The following is a 15,864-nucleotide window of genomic DNA, read 5'->3' as shown; positions in this document are numbered from 1 at the left end:
TCTGTACTTACTTTTAGCATTTTTTCTCAAGCTGAGCTTATCTCTTTAGCTCCTGAATCAATGCCTTCTCTAGATCACAGTTTGTTTCTGATTTCGTCTCTCCCCAACCTAAACACCGGATTCTCAATTAATATTACTGCAAACCAAGATCCATGGGTGTCGATAAATATTTAATTAAAAATCAGCTTAGCAAATGGGAGAGCTTTCTTTCTAAGGCTACTGCCTTCACCCATCAATTTATTGTAATGGGACATTTTAAAACCTAGTAATAGTTGATTTTTACCTTTCTAATTGCATGGCCTCCTTCCTAGCTGGTCTCAGAGGATCCATTTTCTAGGGGGCAAAAACAAACTGAGAGAAAGAGATGTTTAGGGAAAGATTGAAACTGTCACAAAAAAGGTGCAGAGACACCCCGCTTCTCATGTGTAAGGATCAGGTACTAAGGCCACAGGCTCCCAGCCGGGCTACAGCCCCAACGGAGTAAACCCTTCCCTCCGCTGCCATGTGGACTGCAGAGCCCAGGTGGGTGGAGTCACAGCCGTCCAGCGAAGGCGGCCCGCGGCCCACAACAGCTGTGTGGCGGTGCGAACCTCTCCAGTAGGAGCAGAATACGACTGTTAGGAGTGAAAAACTGTGTCTCCCTAAGACCTGTATGTCAAAGTCCCAAACCCCAGAACTTCAGACCGTGACCTTATTTGGCGGTAACATCTCTGCAGAGGGGGACAGGTTAAAGTGAGGTCACGGGCGGGGGGGGCAGGGGGAGTCCTAGCCAAGAGGACTGGTGTCCTTATAAAAAGGGATCTTAGGAAATAGCTAAACAGGGAGCCCGCCATGTGAACGTGAAGATGGGCATCTACGGGCCAAGGACAGAGGCCGGGACAGACTCTGCCCTCATAGCCCTCAGGGTCTGAGCTGGGAGTGAGATGACGTAAAAGTCTGGCGTGAGGGCCATGCAGGGGGCAGGCGGCAGGGCAGAGGGGACGCAGAGGCCCGAGGGGAGACCGGCCCGGGACGCAGAGGGGTGGGAGGACTTGGGTTTGACATATTCACAGGGAGAGGCGACTGTGTTTACTGAGCGAGTAGATGTGGGAACGAGGGACAGAGGGGCCTGAGCATAGAGGTCCTCACACCGGGTGTCACTGAGCAGCTGAGCCGTGGCGGTTACGGCCACTCCATCCCCCTCCCTGCTCCCACAAACTTCGCTCAGCGCTCACGCGCCTCCGTGAGAGTCTGCCTTCACCGGCTAACGGCTCCCCGTCCTCTGCGCGGGGGTGGCGGCCACCCCGCCTGCTGCCTTCCCGTGTCTTCATAGTCGCTTACGCAAATTTCCTCTCTCTGAGGAAATCAAAATGTTAGAGCTGGAAAAGTCGTTAGTGGGAACACTTATTCCCTGCGCACGCTCCCTCCCCGAAACCTCCCGCAGAGGCCCGAGTCCCAGGCCCAGTCGGGGAGCTGAGGGGACAGAAGGGCTGAGCCTGCCTCCTCGCTCACGAGACAGGCTGCTGATCCCCCCTCAGCCCCGTCCCTATCTCTCTTTGCTCCGCCATGTCCGTGTCAAGAGCAGACAGCAGCCACAGTGAGTTGTGAAGTTTCCTTCCACTTCCAAAATGAACCTTTAACTTGGGAATGAAGACGAACACCGGGTTTTCTAAAGCAACAGCGCGAAGCAGCTGGACGGTCTGCAGGCCGATGGCGCCCTCCCGGGGCTCAGGTTGGCCTGTGCGGGGCCTGACGTCCTTTCTCCCTCTTTAAATCAGCTCAGGAAAATGCACAGCACTCAGGCAAACGACAGCCTCCAGCGGGAGGACGGGTTTTGAAATGTTTCTTGCCCATTGTTTACCTTATTGTTTGTTCACAATTTCTGAGGCAGGAAAGATGGATCATCAGAACGAAGGTACCAAAAGGACTTTCAGGGACACACTGGGCTGGAGGCTTGTTATGTGACTTTCGCTACGTGGCCCCTTCCGCTTTCAGGGTCCGGCGGGCACCGACTAAGATGCGCGCTGACGTCTGCCCGAGCGTGGCAGCCGGATGCGGCCAGCACGCCCCGCTGGGCGCTGGACAAGTTCGTGCTGCTCTTTTGCTCACGCCGAGCCTCGTCAGGATGACGGTTCACTCTTGTGGCTGCGAACGACAGAGCACACAAGGGCACGGGCCGCAGAACCTTGGCGCTCACGCGATCCTCTCAGTGGACTCTGAGCCAGGGACTTGGACACTTCCTGGCTGTCTTTGGACACGTCAAGTGGCAGCCAACTCACTACTGTCAGGCAGTGGTTTGCTGTGGCCCTGCCGGGCCCGAGTCAAAGGGATTTACTCACACGACGTCTCCCCATTTTGGGGGTCCCAGGGGAGACACGTGACTCTGAGGGGCAACTAGAGAAATACTCATCCAACTCCGCTCTCGTCCAGGTCGGAATTCTTCCATTAGAGTTTGTTCTTTTGAGGTTAAGAAATTTTATTATTATTTATTAAGCAACCATTTGTGCCAGACATTGTGTCATCCTCAGGGATGCGACTTAAATAAGACCTACTCTTTGTCCAACAGGAGCTCACAATCTAGTTTATTAAATTTTAATTACTTTGAAATAAGCAAAACAGTAGCAGTCATTTATAGCTTTCATCGATCACACATTAATTTATTCAATAAAAAAGTATTGATCAGAAGTTAGAGTCTAATAGGAACAGAAATGTCACAGGAAGTTACAGGTGCCCTCCGCAGTAAAGCACAGTTTGTTTACCTGACCCCTCTTAAGGTAATTAACTGGTCAGGGAAAGCTTTGGAGGAGCTAAGTTGGGAAAGCTCAGGGGGTCGACCACCTGTGGTGCCGGAGGGTGGGGGTTGGGCGGATGGGGGAGAGGGGGGCGGTGGTCTGGGAGCTGCCAGGAGACCTCTGTTTGTGTCAAGGGAAGTGCAGCTGACTGACTCCAGGACAACACCTACTTCCTCCCCACCCACGTGGGCGGTGTGGCTAATGAGAGGACCTGCAACCTGAACCTTCTGAATGAGGGGAAACAATTAAACTGTAATTAGCACATCATTATCTTAATATGAATGATACTGCTAAAGCACCTGAAAAGAATTTAACCTCTAAAGTAAATTAAGCCCTTTCTACAAGCTCCTTCATGCTATTAAATGCCAATCTTTTTCTTCTTAAAAAAATTACAAACTTCGCCCCCTCAAAAGTCCCAATCATACAAACGGCCGTGCTAAAAGCAATTGTTTTATTGTACATTGTTCTCTGGGTTTTTCTGAAAATCCTAAGGTGAGCTGAGGAAGAGACCTCCAGTGGGGATCAAATTCTGATTATGTTGAGGTAAGTATGTTCTTGGAAAAACCAAAGCTGGTGCCTTTTAGCCTAAAGTCCCGCCTACCTCGGCCAGCCGTGGGCAGGTGGCCAGGTTCGCGGCTCTGGCCTCACCGCTGCCCTCGCCCTCCAGCGTCAGACTGAGCAGAGAATCGGTAGCTAGTGGCCCAGCGGGATTTTCCAGTGTCACTCCCGGCCCAGCTGATGGGCGCGCAATGTTGGTCACGTTGACCGAGAGGTGAAAAGTTGCCTCTGAGGCAGGTTTGATGAGTTACCATTTTAGAAGTTTCTACAAAAGAGGAAAAATCACTTTCTGGGATCTGCTCCTGCTCTACAGGAACAGAAATGTGGTTGAGAGGCTTAACAGGTCAGGCTTCACCGAGGACCCTGCCTACGCGTGACGGGTTATTCCTCTTGTTCTGTTCATGCATCTTGAAAACCACTGTTCATTTTTGTAGGCCATGTTGTCACAAGTGGCAGGATTTCTTTCCTTTTATAGCTGAGTAATATTCCTTTATCCGTTCATCTGTCAATGGACACTTGTCCCATACATTTGCCATTGTGAATAATGCTTCGCTGTACATGAGGGTGCACATATCTCTGAGATAATGATGTCATTTCCTTCGGATATGTGCCCAGAAGTGAGACAGCGGGATCATATAAACTGAACCAAGGTGTACATCCGGTCCCAGGACAAGCAGACCTGCCCGGTGCCAGGCACAGAGAGGGTAGTTCCGCACGGACGTGACTTTACTGACACAGGGCGTTGCTGGCTGAGTCTGTCCCTTCACAATATAGCAGACATACTTGCCTAGCACGGCATAAAAGTGGGCCTGATGGTCTGTCACTTCAGCACAGGCTGAAATGTCTGAGGGAGGATGGCCACACTCTGTACCAGGCTCAGCTCCTGCACACTGCTCAGCCCCTGGCCGAGGTAGGCGGGCCTTTAGGCTAAAAGGCACCAGCTTTGGTTTTTCCAAGAACGTACTTACCTCACCATAAGATACAGCCCTTAGCATTCAGCTTTTTTTAGTTCACGTTGCGTTTTCTCATTAGGATGCTCCCAAGAGAACTGAGTCAGGATGGTTCCAACGCAACATGGACCCAAAACACCTCATTTATGAAGATGAAATGAGATACATATCCAAATGAGCTAAGTGGGAGAAAAGTAAGTAACACCCATAGAATCACAGAATTTATAGGGCTGACCTTCACTTCTGGAAATGTGGCAGATTAGATGAACTGATGACCCTCCCACCTGGAAACGATGGACAAATGATAATAAACGTCTTTGTGAGTGTATAAGTGAACATGCAAGAAAGAAAGGGAAATCCTGGGGGAAAAGCAGAAAGGAGACCAAAAAGCCCAAGTTCAGATTCCCCAATGAATCCTGCTGGATCTGACAGCCAAGGGGCGATCATTTTAACAGTCATGCGAGGACAGGAAACAAAGCCTTGGACCCAAAGCAGGAAGATGGAGTCAGGACCCTGAAAGGCTGAGAACCCCAGCAAAAGTGCAAACTAAGAGTAACATCCACCCCTTGGCAAAGAGATGCGACGAGGTGGCTTTCTGGTCTCCTGTGCTTTGAGTCTTATTGTCTTTAAAATCGACACTATTCTGAGAGTTCCAACCACGGACCTTTTCTCTCCTGGGTTTGTAAGTTCACATTTTGCTACCTTGTCGTCTGGGGAAGCCTGCATTGAAAGAGTTGCACACACACACAGAAACACCACAGCTGATGATACCACTGGTATGCCTCAAAGAAAGAACTGTCTAGAAGGACACACTTTTAACTCAACCTACAGGATTCCAGCAGATAAAACGCAACCAGACATGAGCTCAAAATCCATAATTATATAATACGCGAGAAAATTCAAGGACCGAAGCCAACTCATACGTAGCCAAATCACCCAAAACCCACAGCTTTCGAATGACTTGCTGAAGTCACATGGCTCGGTAGTGGCTGAGCCAGACCAGAGCTCAGGTCTTATGAGTTGCTTGCAAATTATTTCATCCTTCCAGCCATCTGCCTTTCTTTCCCTAAGGAAATTCTGTCTCTTGAGAATCTAAGGGAAGCCGAGGTGTAGTCATCTTTAAAATCAACGTTCCAACATTAAAAATGAGCCATTTGCTTCCAAAGAGCAAGTGAATTCTGCTACTACGGTTCTTCGTGTTCACAGGTATTCTCATCTATATTCTGGAGAAACACCACACCTGAAAACATAGGTTTTAAAAAATGTGCTACTCAGCCCTCTGAGTCTGCTGAGCAGAACGCTCTTTCGAAAGCAACTTGGTGAAACACGCCCATCATTTTTACTGTGATGCTCCTTTGAGTAATTCATTCTTCGAACATTCTCAGAGATCTGAGAAAGGCTTAGTGTTCACTTACACTCAGTTATGCTTTTTTGTAATCTACAACGATGAAAACTTAGAAATAGCCTCATGTTGCACAAAGAGGAATTGTTATATAAATTATAGTACATGTTTAGAATAGATTGATATACGGCTTTCAAAAAAATCTTTGGAGACTTTGGTGCATATAAACCACAGTGAGATACCACTCACAGCCATTAGGATAGCTATTCTAAAAAATAAAAATAAATACGAATTTTTAAAAAACAGAAAATAAAAAATCTCGGTCAGGATGTGGGGAAACCGGGGCCTTCGTGCGGGGTGGGTGCGGCCGCGGCCGCTGTGGAAAATCGTACGCAGTTCTCCACGGCACTAATTCAATTAAACGCAGAGTCACCCAGAGATTGAACACAGAACTGTCCTGTGGTTCGGCAACTCCACTGCGGGGCATTTACCCCAGAGATGAGAGCGGACACGGGAAGAGATGTGTACACACCGTGTTCCCAGCAGCGCTGCTCACAACGGCCCCTGCAGAGACAGGTGCGACCCGAGCCCGTCACGTGACCTGTCACGTGCTCTCTTCAATCCCTAAAGCTCCGGAACACACGGAGAAAGGAAAGGGAGGAGGTGGTCGCTGCCTTTTTAAGTACCTTAGAGATCTACTTTGGGAGATGACGCGTATCTATCTCCCAAGATGGAAAAGAGTCACAAAGCAACACGTTCCCTTGAAAATGAAACGCAGAGGTGACGGAGGACGGGCCGAGGCACACAGACTGACGGACACAGACTGACGGACACAGACTGACGGGCACAGACTGACGGGCACAGATTGACGGGCACTCCCGGCCGGGACCTGGCGGCTGCCGGCCTTGGAGGGCAGACGGGCTCGGGGCCAAGCCGGGGTTCCTCCACCGAGCCCGCGCATCGCAAACACCCTCCGACGGAAAGAAAACAGTGCTTTAAAGTGAGGGCTTTTTAAACTTCGTTACTGTGAAATCGCCAACCCCTTGGTGTTCCGAGGCTCAGAAAGCAAATTTTTAGAAGAGGAAAACAGGACGACAAAGAAGGGAGCCATGACTCAGAGCGGTCAGGCCGGCCTGTTGCACAATGAACGTCCAGGAGCAGCCTGTTTAGGGGCGAGCGACTCTGCCTTCCGCAGGGAAGGACCCGGGGGTCTGGTGCGTGAAGCCACGCGCTCCACACTGCGCTGGCTGCCGCCGCGCCCCCGATGCAGTGCTGCTGGCACATGTGCACACGCACACACACACACACACACGCACACACGTACACGCACTCATGCGCACACACACGCATGCACACAAGCATGTGCGCACATGCACGCACACACGCGCACACACCCAGCCTGCCTGCTGATTCCCGCGCAGACTAGGACGGCCGTCCAGGACGAGTCCTGTCGCCGGGCATGGCACCAGCGGTGCTGGCAGCGGCTCACACAGCGTGTGTTAAGACCCGGTCAGCAGGAAGAGATGAAGCCAAGGTCGCCGGCGAAGTCCCCACAGGCGCCAAGGGGCGAAGCGGCAGCATGGTCTTGGGACCGGCTGGCAAAAGCGTGGGTGGGACATGTTCCTCAGAACAGTTCAGGGGAGACCAGGAGATGCCTCCTCTGCCTTTAAACCCACGGGAAGGAATTTAAGACAGATTTAAGACAGCGTCACCCCCCAGAAGGCCCGGGAACGTGACTCCACTGCCGCCCCCTGCCCAGCCTCTCCTACCTGGGCGCGGGAAGGGGCCCGAGGAGTCTGAAGGAACATGTAAATGAACGACTGAATGAGAATCCATGAGCGAACGCACAAACGCCATATCACAGCAAATGTTTCTCCCCTTGGGGACGGCCACCGAGGCAAAAGCGGGGGTAATCTGCTCAGTTACGATTTCCTCTCCCCAACACCCCGAGTGCTGTTTGAGCTCACAGGAAGATAAGTTTAAATGAACAGATGTCATGGTCTTCCCTATTGCTACAAATCTTAGCGGGGCCCTGATGGCAAGGTGCCAACCAGACCCACAGAATAATAGCTGTCCAGAGTTTCATGAAAGGAATACGAAAAACGGTCTGTATTCGTAACACAGAAGCGATGGACACAGCACACCGTCCCCCTGGAACGAGCACCCACGTCGTGTTCCCTACAGAGGCAGGCTTCCCCAAGGGTGGGCAGGAAAATCTCTGGGCGAAGTCCTTCCCTCTCCCCATTTTAGGGAAGTCATGACTCCGTTACTCTTTCCTACCCCTTCCTCTGCCCCCGCCCCAAGAATATGAAAACAAATATCTGTAAAATTCTCACTCCCCACCACCCAGAACTTTCCGCAGCCCCTCCAACCCTACGCGCTGAGTAAAAATTCAAAGGTGGCATCCCAAACCAAGCCTGGCTTTTCACTTAATGAAACCCAACAAATACTCCGCTTCCTTAAGTCAGATACCCCTGCGCACCTGGCGGGAACCATCCAGAATTAGCATTTTCCTCCCCCTTCAAAGCCACGGGCACCGAGTGACTCACGCTGTGTGCAGCAGCCCCTCCAGCTCCCGGGGGCTGTGCTGACATCCTCGTCACGACGCTGCCCGCAATCTGTGACCACGCTGCTCCAGCATCTCCCTGCGGGTTCACCCCGACGAGCCCTGCTCACTGCAGCCCCCTCTCTCTAGTTAAACACGTCGGGCTTGGCTCCTCTGCCACATGGCGAGAGTGGCAGGACATACTGTTATCTGACATAAGGGAGGAAGAATTTACCTTAACCTGTATTCTGGTTAAAGGAGGAGGACCACACTTATACCTGGGTGGCCAGCCTTCAGGCAAGTGTCCTGAATTTTCATGAGTCTTCGATGGTGCGGAGGGGCGGCAGGCACACGGCATACTCCCGACTCATCACGGTGAATGTCAGGTCCCTGAACTGCAGCTTTGGGAAGGCTACAGAAGATGGGACAGATTTGCTTCTGCTCAGCTGTTTCCTGGCACTGGGCGGGTGCCAGCACCTCTGGCTTTGCCCCAAACAGCTCCAGGCAGCCCTTGCTGTGTTGTGTGTGTGTGTTTTTTTTTTCTGGAAGGAGAGTGTTTTTTACTGATATTGACATACAACACTGTATAAGTTTAAAGCGTTGGTTTGATACATTTACGTTGCAAAAGGATTACTCCGTAGCATCAGCTAACATCTCTATCAGCCACATATTTATCTTTTCTTTTTTGTCTTGAGAATAGTTAAGGTTTAGTCTCTTAGCAACCTCGAGTTTATAGTACACTGTGCCGTACGTTCTAAGATCTCCAGAACTTATTTATCTACTGGTTGTAAGCTTGTGCCCTTAAATATCTCCCCAACTCCCCACCCCCTGCCCCAGCCCCTGGAAACCATCATTGCACTGTTCCTATAACTCCAGTTGTTTAGAATCACATATAAGTGACATGTCTCTCTCTGACTTAGCTCACTTCCTAGATGGTGTCCTGTTCCATCTTCTAATGCGATTTCACCCATTCAACAAATGTTTAAGTTGGTTCTCTGCGCCTGGCCGAATCTCTAACTTTCCGGCTCTGGCATTCGCTCTTGCACTTGATCTCCCTCGAGCACCTTCGCAAACGGAACAGGCCCCCTGCCTCTGACTCCAGTTGACTGTTTTTGTCCGCTTTCCCAATGATGGTCAATTGCAGCAAATGGAACAGTTTCATGGCCTTTCTCTGGTCTCTGCTGATCTGCGCAAGTGTGAAGCATGATTAGGTTTTTAACTTATTTTCAGTTTATTGGCCATTCTTCTAATTACAGAAGAAAACTGTAGCCAAACATCCCTATGCCAAGGTGGACTGAGGTGGACTCAACAATTTATCTGCGGATGTGCCCACCTCCTTCCATCATCTAACTCACCAGTTCGGTCTTTCTGAGGCGGATGTCCACTCACTGACAGTCATCAGTAACTTTACTCAAGGTTTAACTGACGGAAGGCACAGTGGAGGCTGAGGGGGTTCTGCAGCCCAGGAGCCAGCCTGGCTCTGCTGAGGACCAGCTCTCCCCTGGACTGCCCACCCCCAGCTTCCTCCAGCTTTAGGACGGCAATTTGTACTCGCCCACAGCAACGTAAGTGGACGGAAGGCTTTACGTAAGACGAGCCACTGAAATACGTCTCAGAGCTAATTGCTGCCTTTTCTGAAAAGAGTTGCATTATTTAGAAAATAACCAAGCACTTTTAAGACTCACATGTTTTTCACTGAAATTCTTCAAATGTCCTGCTGTGCTCATTTCAACAGAATTAAAAAAGTCAATCACATCAGGTTACAAAATGTTTTTTACTTAATATTTTGAATTTATTGAAATAATTCAACTAAGCCAAAGCTATGACATCGTAGTGGCTACCACACCACTAAGCAGCAGGAATTTTCAGCCCCGTTATGATCTCACGGGTCTGTCGTTGACAGAAGTGTCGCTACGCAATGCGTGACTATATTCGAAGGTTATTCTTCCTCACAGGAAAATGTACCAAAGCCTAGAGTAACAGACCTGCTATGGAGCAGAAAATAAGGGTCTCGGGAAACCGAGCCTCGCTCTCAATCCAGCACAAATTCTACGTTCCTAAGGAGAGCACAGGGTTCAAGGGCACGCCGAGCCTGAAAAGGCGTGTCACTCTACAGACACGATTGTACCACAGGCATGCAGCATCACCATCGCCTGCGTGCGCTCCCCTTTGACCTCCAAAGTGCCCAAACGTACGTCTGGGGTAACTGCTGTGGGGCAAGGCCAGCTTGTACCATGAGAGGTGCATGTGACACAGGAGGCAGCCTCTCTGTCCCAGTGAGTGTTAATCAGGGTTCTCAGGCACCGGGGTCATCACCACAGGCTTTCCCGAGTCTTCTCACCTCTCCCAAGCTCTCCCTCCCCCCCGAGTGTCTCCTGTCTGCCGAGCCCACGGGGTGACCCACAGACCTGTACAGAGCGACAGTTTACTAAGCACGTGCTGCGTGCCCGGCCCCGTTACCTGCCTTCCATGCATCTCACCGACCCCACGCCCACGCGACGGTAACCTGTGTCGCTGGCCCCATTTTCCAGACGAGAAAACAGAATGGGAGTGCTTAAGTGATCCACCTTAGTCGTACGGCGAGTAGGTGGCAAAGCTGGAATCTGAAGCCAGGTGTGTCGCCTCCGAAGCCAACGTTCTTAGCCATTCCCCTGGAAATGGCGGAGAACGAGTGAGCGTGCTAGTTCCAAACGCTGTGAGTCTGGGCTCGGGGCGGCGCGGAAAAGCCAGCACCGAGCGGAATCAAGCTGCTCACTGAGAGCCCGCTCTGGTCTGGAAAACGACCACGGACGCGAACTGCCCTTGACAGGCCACTCTCTCGTGCCACCTCCATCTTCCCCTCAGCGCTAGGAAATGCGGAATTACGAGGCGGCAAAATGCTCGGAGAACCTGCCGTGCTTGGCCACATCAGAGCAACAGCCCGAGTGTCTGACAAGCCGGCAGCGAGAGGCGGCCTTCTGCAGCCATGTAAACGAGGCTGTGGGAAATGAGGTCTTCGGAAAGGGAGCAGAGCTCAGCTTCCCCTCCCGGTCGGAGTCTACTGCTGCCCCCGCCTGGATTAGGATGCCCCATTTCTCACAGCGGCACTTTGCCACGGGGTCACGTGCTCTGTTCGACTGAGTTCTGGGCTTTTTTCTAAGAGAAGAAAAGAACAAGTGGCCTCCTAGATTGAAGGTAAAAATGAAAAAGCAAGACGACTTGCTTTGAAATGCAAAAGACCTCTATCTCCAGCTTGTCCCAGCTCCAGGGACCAGGGACAGGGCCACTATTGAGGGCCTCGTGGAGGACAAAGTCTCTGCTCCTCCACGAGGTCCCGCCAGCCGTCCACAGACGAAGCAGCGCAAGCGTCACCCAGATGCAGACAGGCCTGTGTGCTGCTGCCGTCGCTGTGACCTTTAAGGCACTCCGGACTACGTTTCCCTGAAGATCATCGAGTACAGGAAAGGTGAAAAACAAAAAATTAGTCTGTATCATATCCCAAAATGGGTCCAAGCCATTTCTCCACCTCGGCCACAGACATGTTCTTCCTCAGAGCATAATCCTCAATCTGCAAAAGATTGAAAGCAGCTTATCAGACCAAAGCAATAAGACTTTTTGAACTGAAGTTTCCACAGGATTTGCCCAGAAACATTAAGTGCCTTCCATTTCTCGTCTTAACAGCAAACCACTGAGTTAAGCTGCCTATTCTCCGGGCAGGAAGACAACATGTAGGAACTGCCTGATACTCAGAAGCTGGCTGGGGGTGGGATGAGTGTGTGCGTGTGTGTGTGCGCGCGCGCGCGTGTGTGTGTGGTCTGTGTATGAATGGGGGAGCTAGAACTGGGGTGATGGGTTAAAATCAAATGAACAGCTTAACTGAGATAAATTTCACCCTTTCCCTCTCGCTTTATTCTCATTCAGATATGAAATAAAATAGGCTCCACAGTTCCACTTAAAACGAGACAGGCATCTTGGGAAGTCACGGACAACGAAACGGCCAGCTTACCTGATCCTTGCAAATCTTCCCCACGGCAAAATATTTGGACTTCAAGTTGGAGAAGTAAAGCCCGGAAACGGCGGACGCAGGGGCCATGGCCAGGGACTCCGTGAGCCTGATGCCTGGAGACCGGGGAGAAATGCTCATTTACGCAGTGCCCAGCACAGGGCCTGGCACTCAGAAGCCCAATAAACGCTGTTGAACAAGTGCACGAACATGAACTCAGGCCTTCCAGGTGGACTCAGGACACAGAATGGAAGATGTGACCAGACTAGTCTAGCGAATTCCTGCCACAGGGAAGGACAAATTCAGGACACACGGATCTCCTCTAAACCAGAGGAGAGGCCTGGAAAAGACTCTGTACTCGGACCACAGACCTCCAAGGTCAGGTCCAGAGGCCCCAGCGGCTCCCACGCCTGGACCGTCTCAGACCAGGAGCTCCAACCCTGGAGGTGAGAGCACCGGCTGAGCCTCCAAGGGCTCCTGTGGGGCCACTGCCACTAGGCTGACTGACGGTCGGGTCTCAGTAAGAAGGGGCCGACAGCGGTACTTAGAAAAGACACTTTTCTTGGGAGCGTGGAACTCAAAGGGTGCATCGGGGCCCCTGGGCCCGGCCTCTCGTCTGTGGACAGGGAAACGGCGGCACGGAGATTAGGCCTTTGCCAAAGCTCACCCCGCCTGCGGCAGAAACGGGGCTCCCATCCCCAACTGTGACCCCGGATACCCGAGCCCTCCCCGCTAACGCAGTCGACACAGCCTCACAGCTCCTCGCTGCCATCTAGGCCCCTCGGCTTCATCAGCGTGGCCGCACGCTCGTGATTAAGGCCGTGAACATCATAACGCGCGTTGGCAGCGGTGTAGAAGGGGGGTTGGGGGTGCTGAAGGGAAGGGTGCGGCTTCTTCAAGGCCACTGTCCAGAGACACGGCCAGCAAGCAACTGAGAAAGGCCGTGAAGGCTGCCACCAGAGGTTACGAAGGTCACCAAGGGACAGGAAAGACGGTGACACACCCCAAACAGGAGGGCAGCAGAGCAGTACAGTACGCCAAACTCCTATCTGTTCCAGTTAAAATTGGTAAACCTAAAACTGGTGATGTAAGACTCTTCAATAATAATAAGGTAAAATACTAGAAAAAACGGCTAGAGGTGAAGAAGAACAGGGTACGATTTCGTTACAAGCCTTTTACGTTACAACCACCTGCGCCACGACCGAGCCTTAGATAAAAGGGTATCTGCCCAACAGAATGAGGAGGGCCGGGCACGCCGCCTCCCCGCACGCACCTGTGTGCCGCTCGATGTCGGCGAGCTCCCACATGGTCAGCTTCTCGGTGTGGTCGGGCTGGCTGGGGTAGCCGGGGGCCGGGCGGATGCCCCCGTAGCGCAGCTGGCGCAGGTCCGCGAAGCCCAGCTGCTCGCCGCCGCAGTAGGCCCACAGCTCCGTGCGCACCCGCGCGTGCAGCTCCTCCGCAAAGGCCTGGGGCGGGGACGTGGCTCAGCAGAGGCCAGGCCTCGCAGGGCACCGAGGCTGCTCCCACCCCAGCCAAGGCCGCCCGGGCACCGCCCGTGCCCAGACCAGCACCCCGCCCGCCCCGACTCCCCGCCCGGGCACCGCCTCTCATCCCGGACTATCATCCCAGCCTAGACCACTGTCCCCCCTCCCCCGCCCGGGCGCCGCCCCAGCCTGGACCTCCGGGGAGATCTGGCCAGAGGGGGCCGGCTGGGTTCCTGACTCATCTGCGGTCTCACTAGCTGCGCTGCTGATCGATTTTGACTCAACCTGGCTGGGAAGCGTCATATTCATTTTTAACATAAAAAGTCTCCTGATGGCCAGTCTACAGTTTAGTGTGGCCAGAAAGAGAACCTGGCAGGGCCACAGTTGCTCAATGCCCCACTGGAAAAGGAGAGGGGATCCCCCCCCCGACTGGGGTCGCCCCATTCCACACAGAGTAAGATAAAGAATCTACAGAGGGTGCCGACGTGAGAGCGAGGATTCTGAAGCCGAAGTCTGTTTTTCATTTTCCAGGCTCAGGGAAACGTCAGAGCAGGACAGGCAAAGGGAGACAAGAGGACTGACCGTGGAGTCACGGTTCTAGCTGTGCCCGCCCACGACCGCCCAGCGGTCTTTCGCCCTGAGGCGTATGACAGGACAGTCTGAGGACCCACGACCAGCCCTGGCTGCTCCTCCAGGCCGCCTAGCTCCTGGCACCGCACGTTCCCGCCCCCGGGCTCCGGCCTCAGGGCGCTGCTGCCCCACCTCCGCCAGCCGGTCCCCCAGCCGCTGCCCCACCTCCGCCAGCCGGTCCCCCAGCGCCTTGACCATGATGCTGCTGTAGTCATCGCACTGCTCCTCGTAGGCCCGGCTCAGCTCCTCCACCCCGAAGCAGGCCACGGCAAACAGGCCCAGGTGGTCGCGGACGCCCGTGTGCAGCGGGGCGACGAAGTCGGCGAGGCAGAGGTACGGGTCTGCGCTGGCCGAGTCCTTCTCCGCCTGCAAATGCACGGGCGGCGGGGGCGCCGTGAGCACGGGTGTGTCACCACACACCCGGACAGCAGCCCGGTCTCCCCAGACACAAACAAGCTTCAAACAGGGACGTGTGTCTGTCTGTCTGTCTGCGCACTGTTCCGTCCTCAGCAGTGGAACAGTGCGCAGTCTCCGAAAATATTTGTAGAACAAACAAATGAAATGAGATTTTAAAAAATATATGTGACATGACACACACAGTGAAGAAACCAGTTAGGTGGCTCATTCATACGCCGACCGAACATTTACTGAATTCCACTGGCACTGTGCTAGGAAGTGGAACCCCAAACATTCATAAAAAAATTATTTTACCCAAAAAGTGTTTTCAATTCAAGATCAACAATAGGCCCTGCAGTTACGTTCAGGAGGGGCCCACGAAATGTCTCAGCCTCTCCTTTTCACTGACAGAGCAGTTCGACAAGCTGCCAGGTCAGCAACGCAGGGGCTGTGGGCCTCCCACCGGGGTGCCGGCGGCTCGGGGGCCAGCGGCGCAGAGCCCTGGGCCGGCCTGAGGCCAGAGCAGGCGCTCGGCAGGATCTGCTTCTTCGCTGGATGCAAGGTGGACTCCTTCCACCAGGCAGGCGCCTCTCCTCACCCGTTTTCCCTTTTCAGCTGATGATGGACTCTTCCTTGCCACTAAGCTGACAAAGAGGACTTTATACATATTACACGATCAATAAGTATTTGCTGAGAATGTAAATATAGCTAACAACTAATATTTACCGAATACTTACTATGTGTCAGGCACTATTCTGGTGCTTTCTATGAATTAACTAATTTAATCCTGTCAACAAACTTGTGAAGGAAATGACACCATCAACTCCACTTCACACAAAGAAATCTGAGGCAGAGAGACTCTGATCCACTGGCTCAAGGTCAGAGTGGCAGGACAGGTTCGATACCACAACCAACCCTCCTGACCACCACGCAGCACTGCGTAGGGCTGGTCAGTTAATCAGTGAGTGGCCAACCCAGAAGCTTGGGAGCTATTTGCTTGCCAGCTCTGTGAACAAGTACTAACTGACACTGGGTGGAAAATGGGGCAGGCAAGGCGTGTGACAATGGCACATGGAAATGTCACCAAGCTCACGGCCAGCTATGCAGGGAGGAACTGCTTCATGCTGTACTCTGCCCATCAAATGCTCTGTGCTAACAAAGCCAGAGGGAGACACAAAGCTTCCGGGCACAAGAGGAGATGGGTCA

At 52.7% G+C, this 15,864-nt stretch overlaps 1 protein-coding gene across 4 annotated transcripts in view; it reads right to left on the bottom strand.

Annotated features, from left to right (window-relative positions):
- Window positions 1-9,934: 9,934 nt before the first annotated feature.
- MTR (5-methyltetrahydrofolate-homocysteine methyltransferase) overlaps window positions 9,935-15,864 on the bottom strand; it is an 89,411-nt gene continuing 83,481 nt past the window's right edge. For 3 of the 4 annotated variants that reach the window (XM_039850404.1, XM_039850401.1, XM_039850402.1), the window contains 4 exons: window positions 14,395-14,628; window positions 13,422-13,614; window positions 12,152-12,264; window positions 9,935-11,713 (listed from right to left, as the gene is read on the bottom strand). In XM_039850404.1, the coding sequence (XP_039706338.1) occupies window positions 11,627-11,713; window positions 12,152-12,264; window positions 13,422-13,614; window positions 14,395-14,628 (627 nt within the window). In that variant the 3' untranslated portion in view covers window positions 9,935-11,626. The remainder of the gene's footprint in view (window positions 11,714-12,151; window positions 12,265-13,421; window positions 13,615-14,394; window positions 14,629-15,864) is intronic. The other variant, XM_039850403.1, reaches the window with a different exon arrangement.

The sequence above is a fragment of the Pteropus medius genome, unplaced genomic scaffold (assembly GCF_902729225.1).
Source record: "Pteropus medius unplaced genomic scaffold, Ma_sr-lr_union100, whole genome shotgun sequence".
Classification (NCBI taxonomy): domain Eukaryota; kingdom Metazoa; phylum Chordata; class Mammalia; order Chiroptera; family Pteropodidae; genus Pteropus; species Pteropus medius.
Note: the sequence above shows the minus strand (reverse complement) of the source record. Positions and strands in the feature narration are given on the sequence as shown.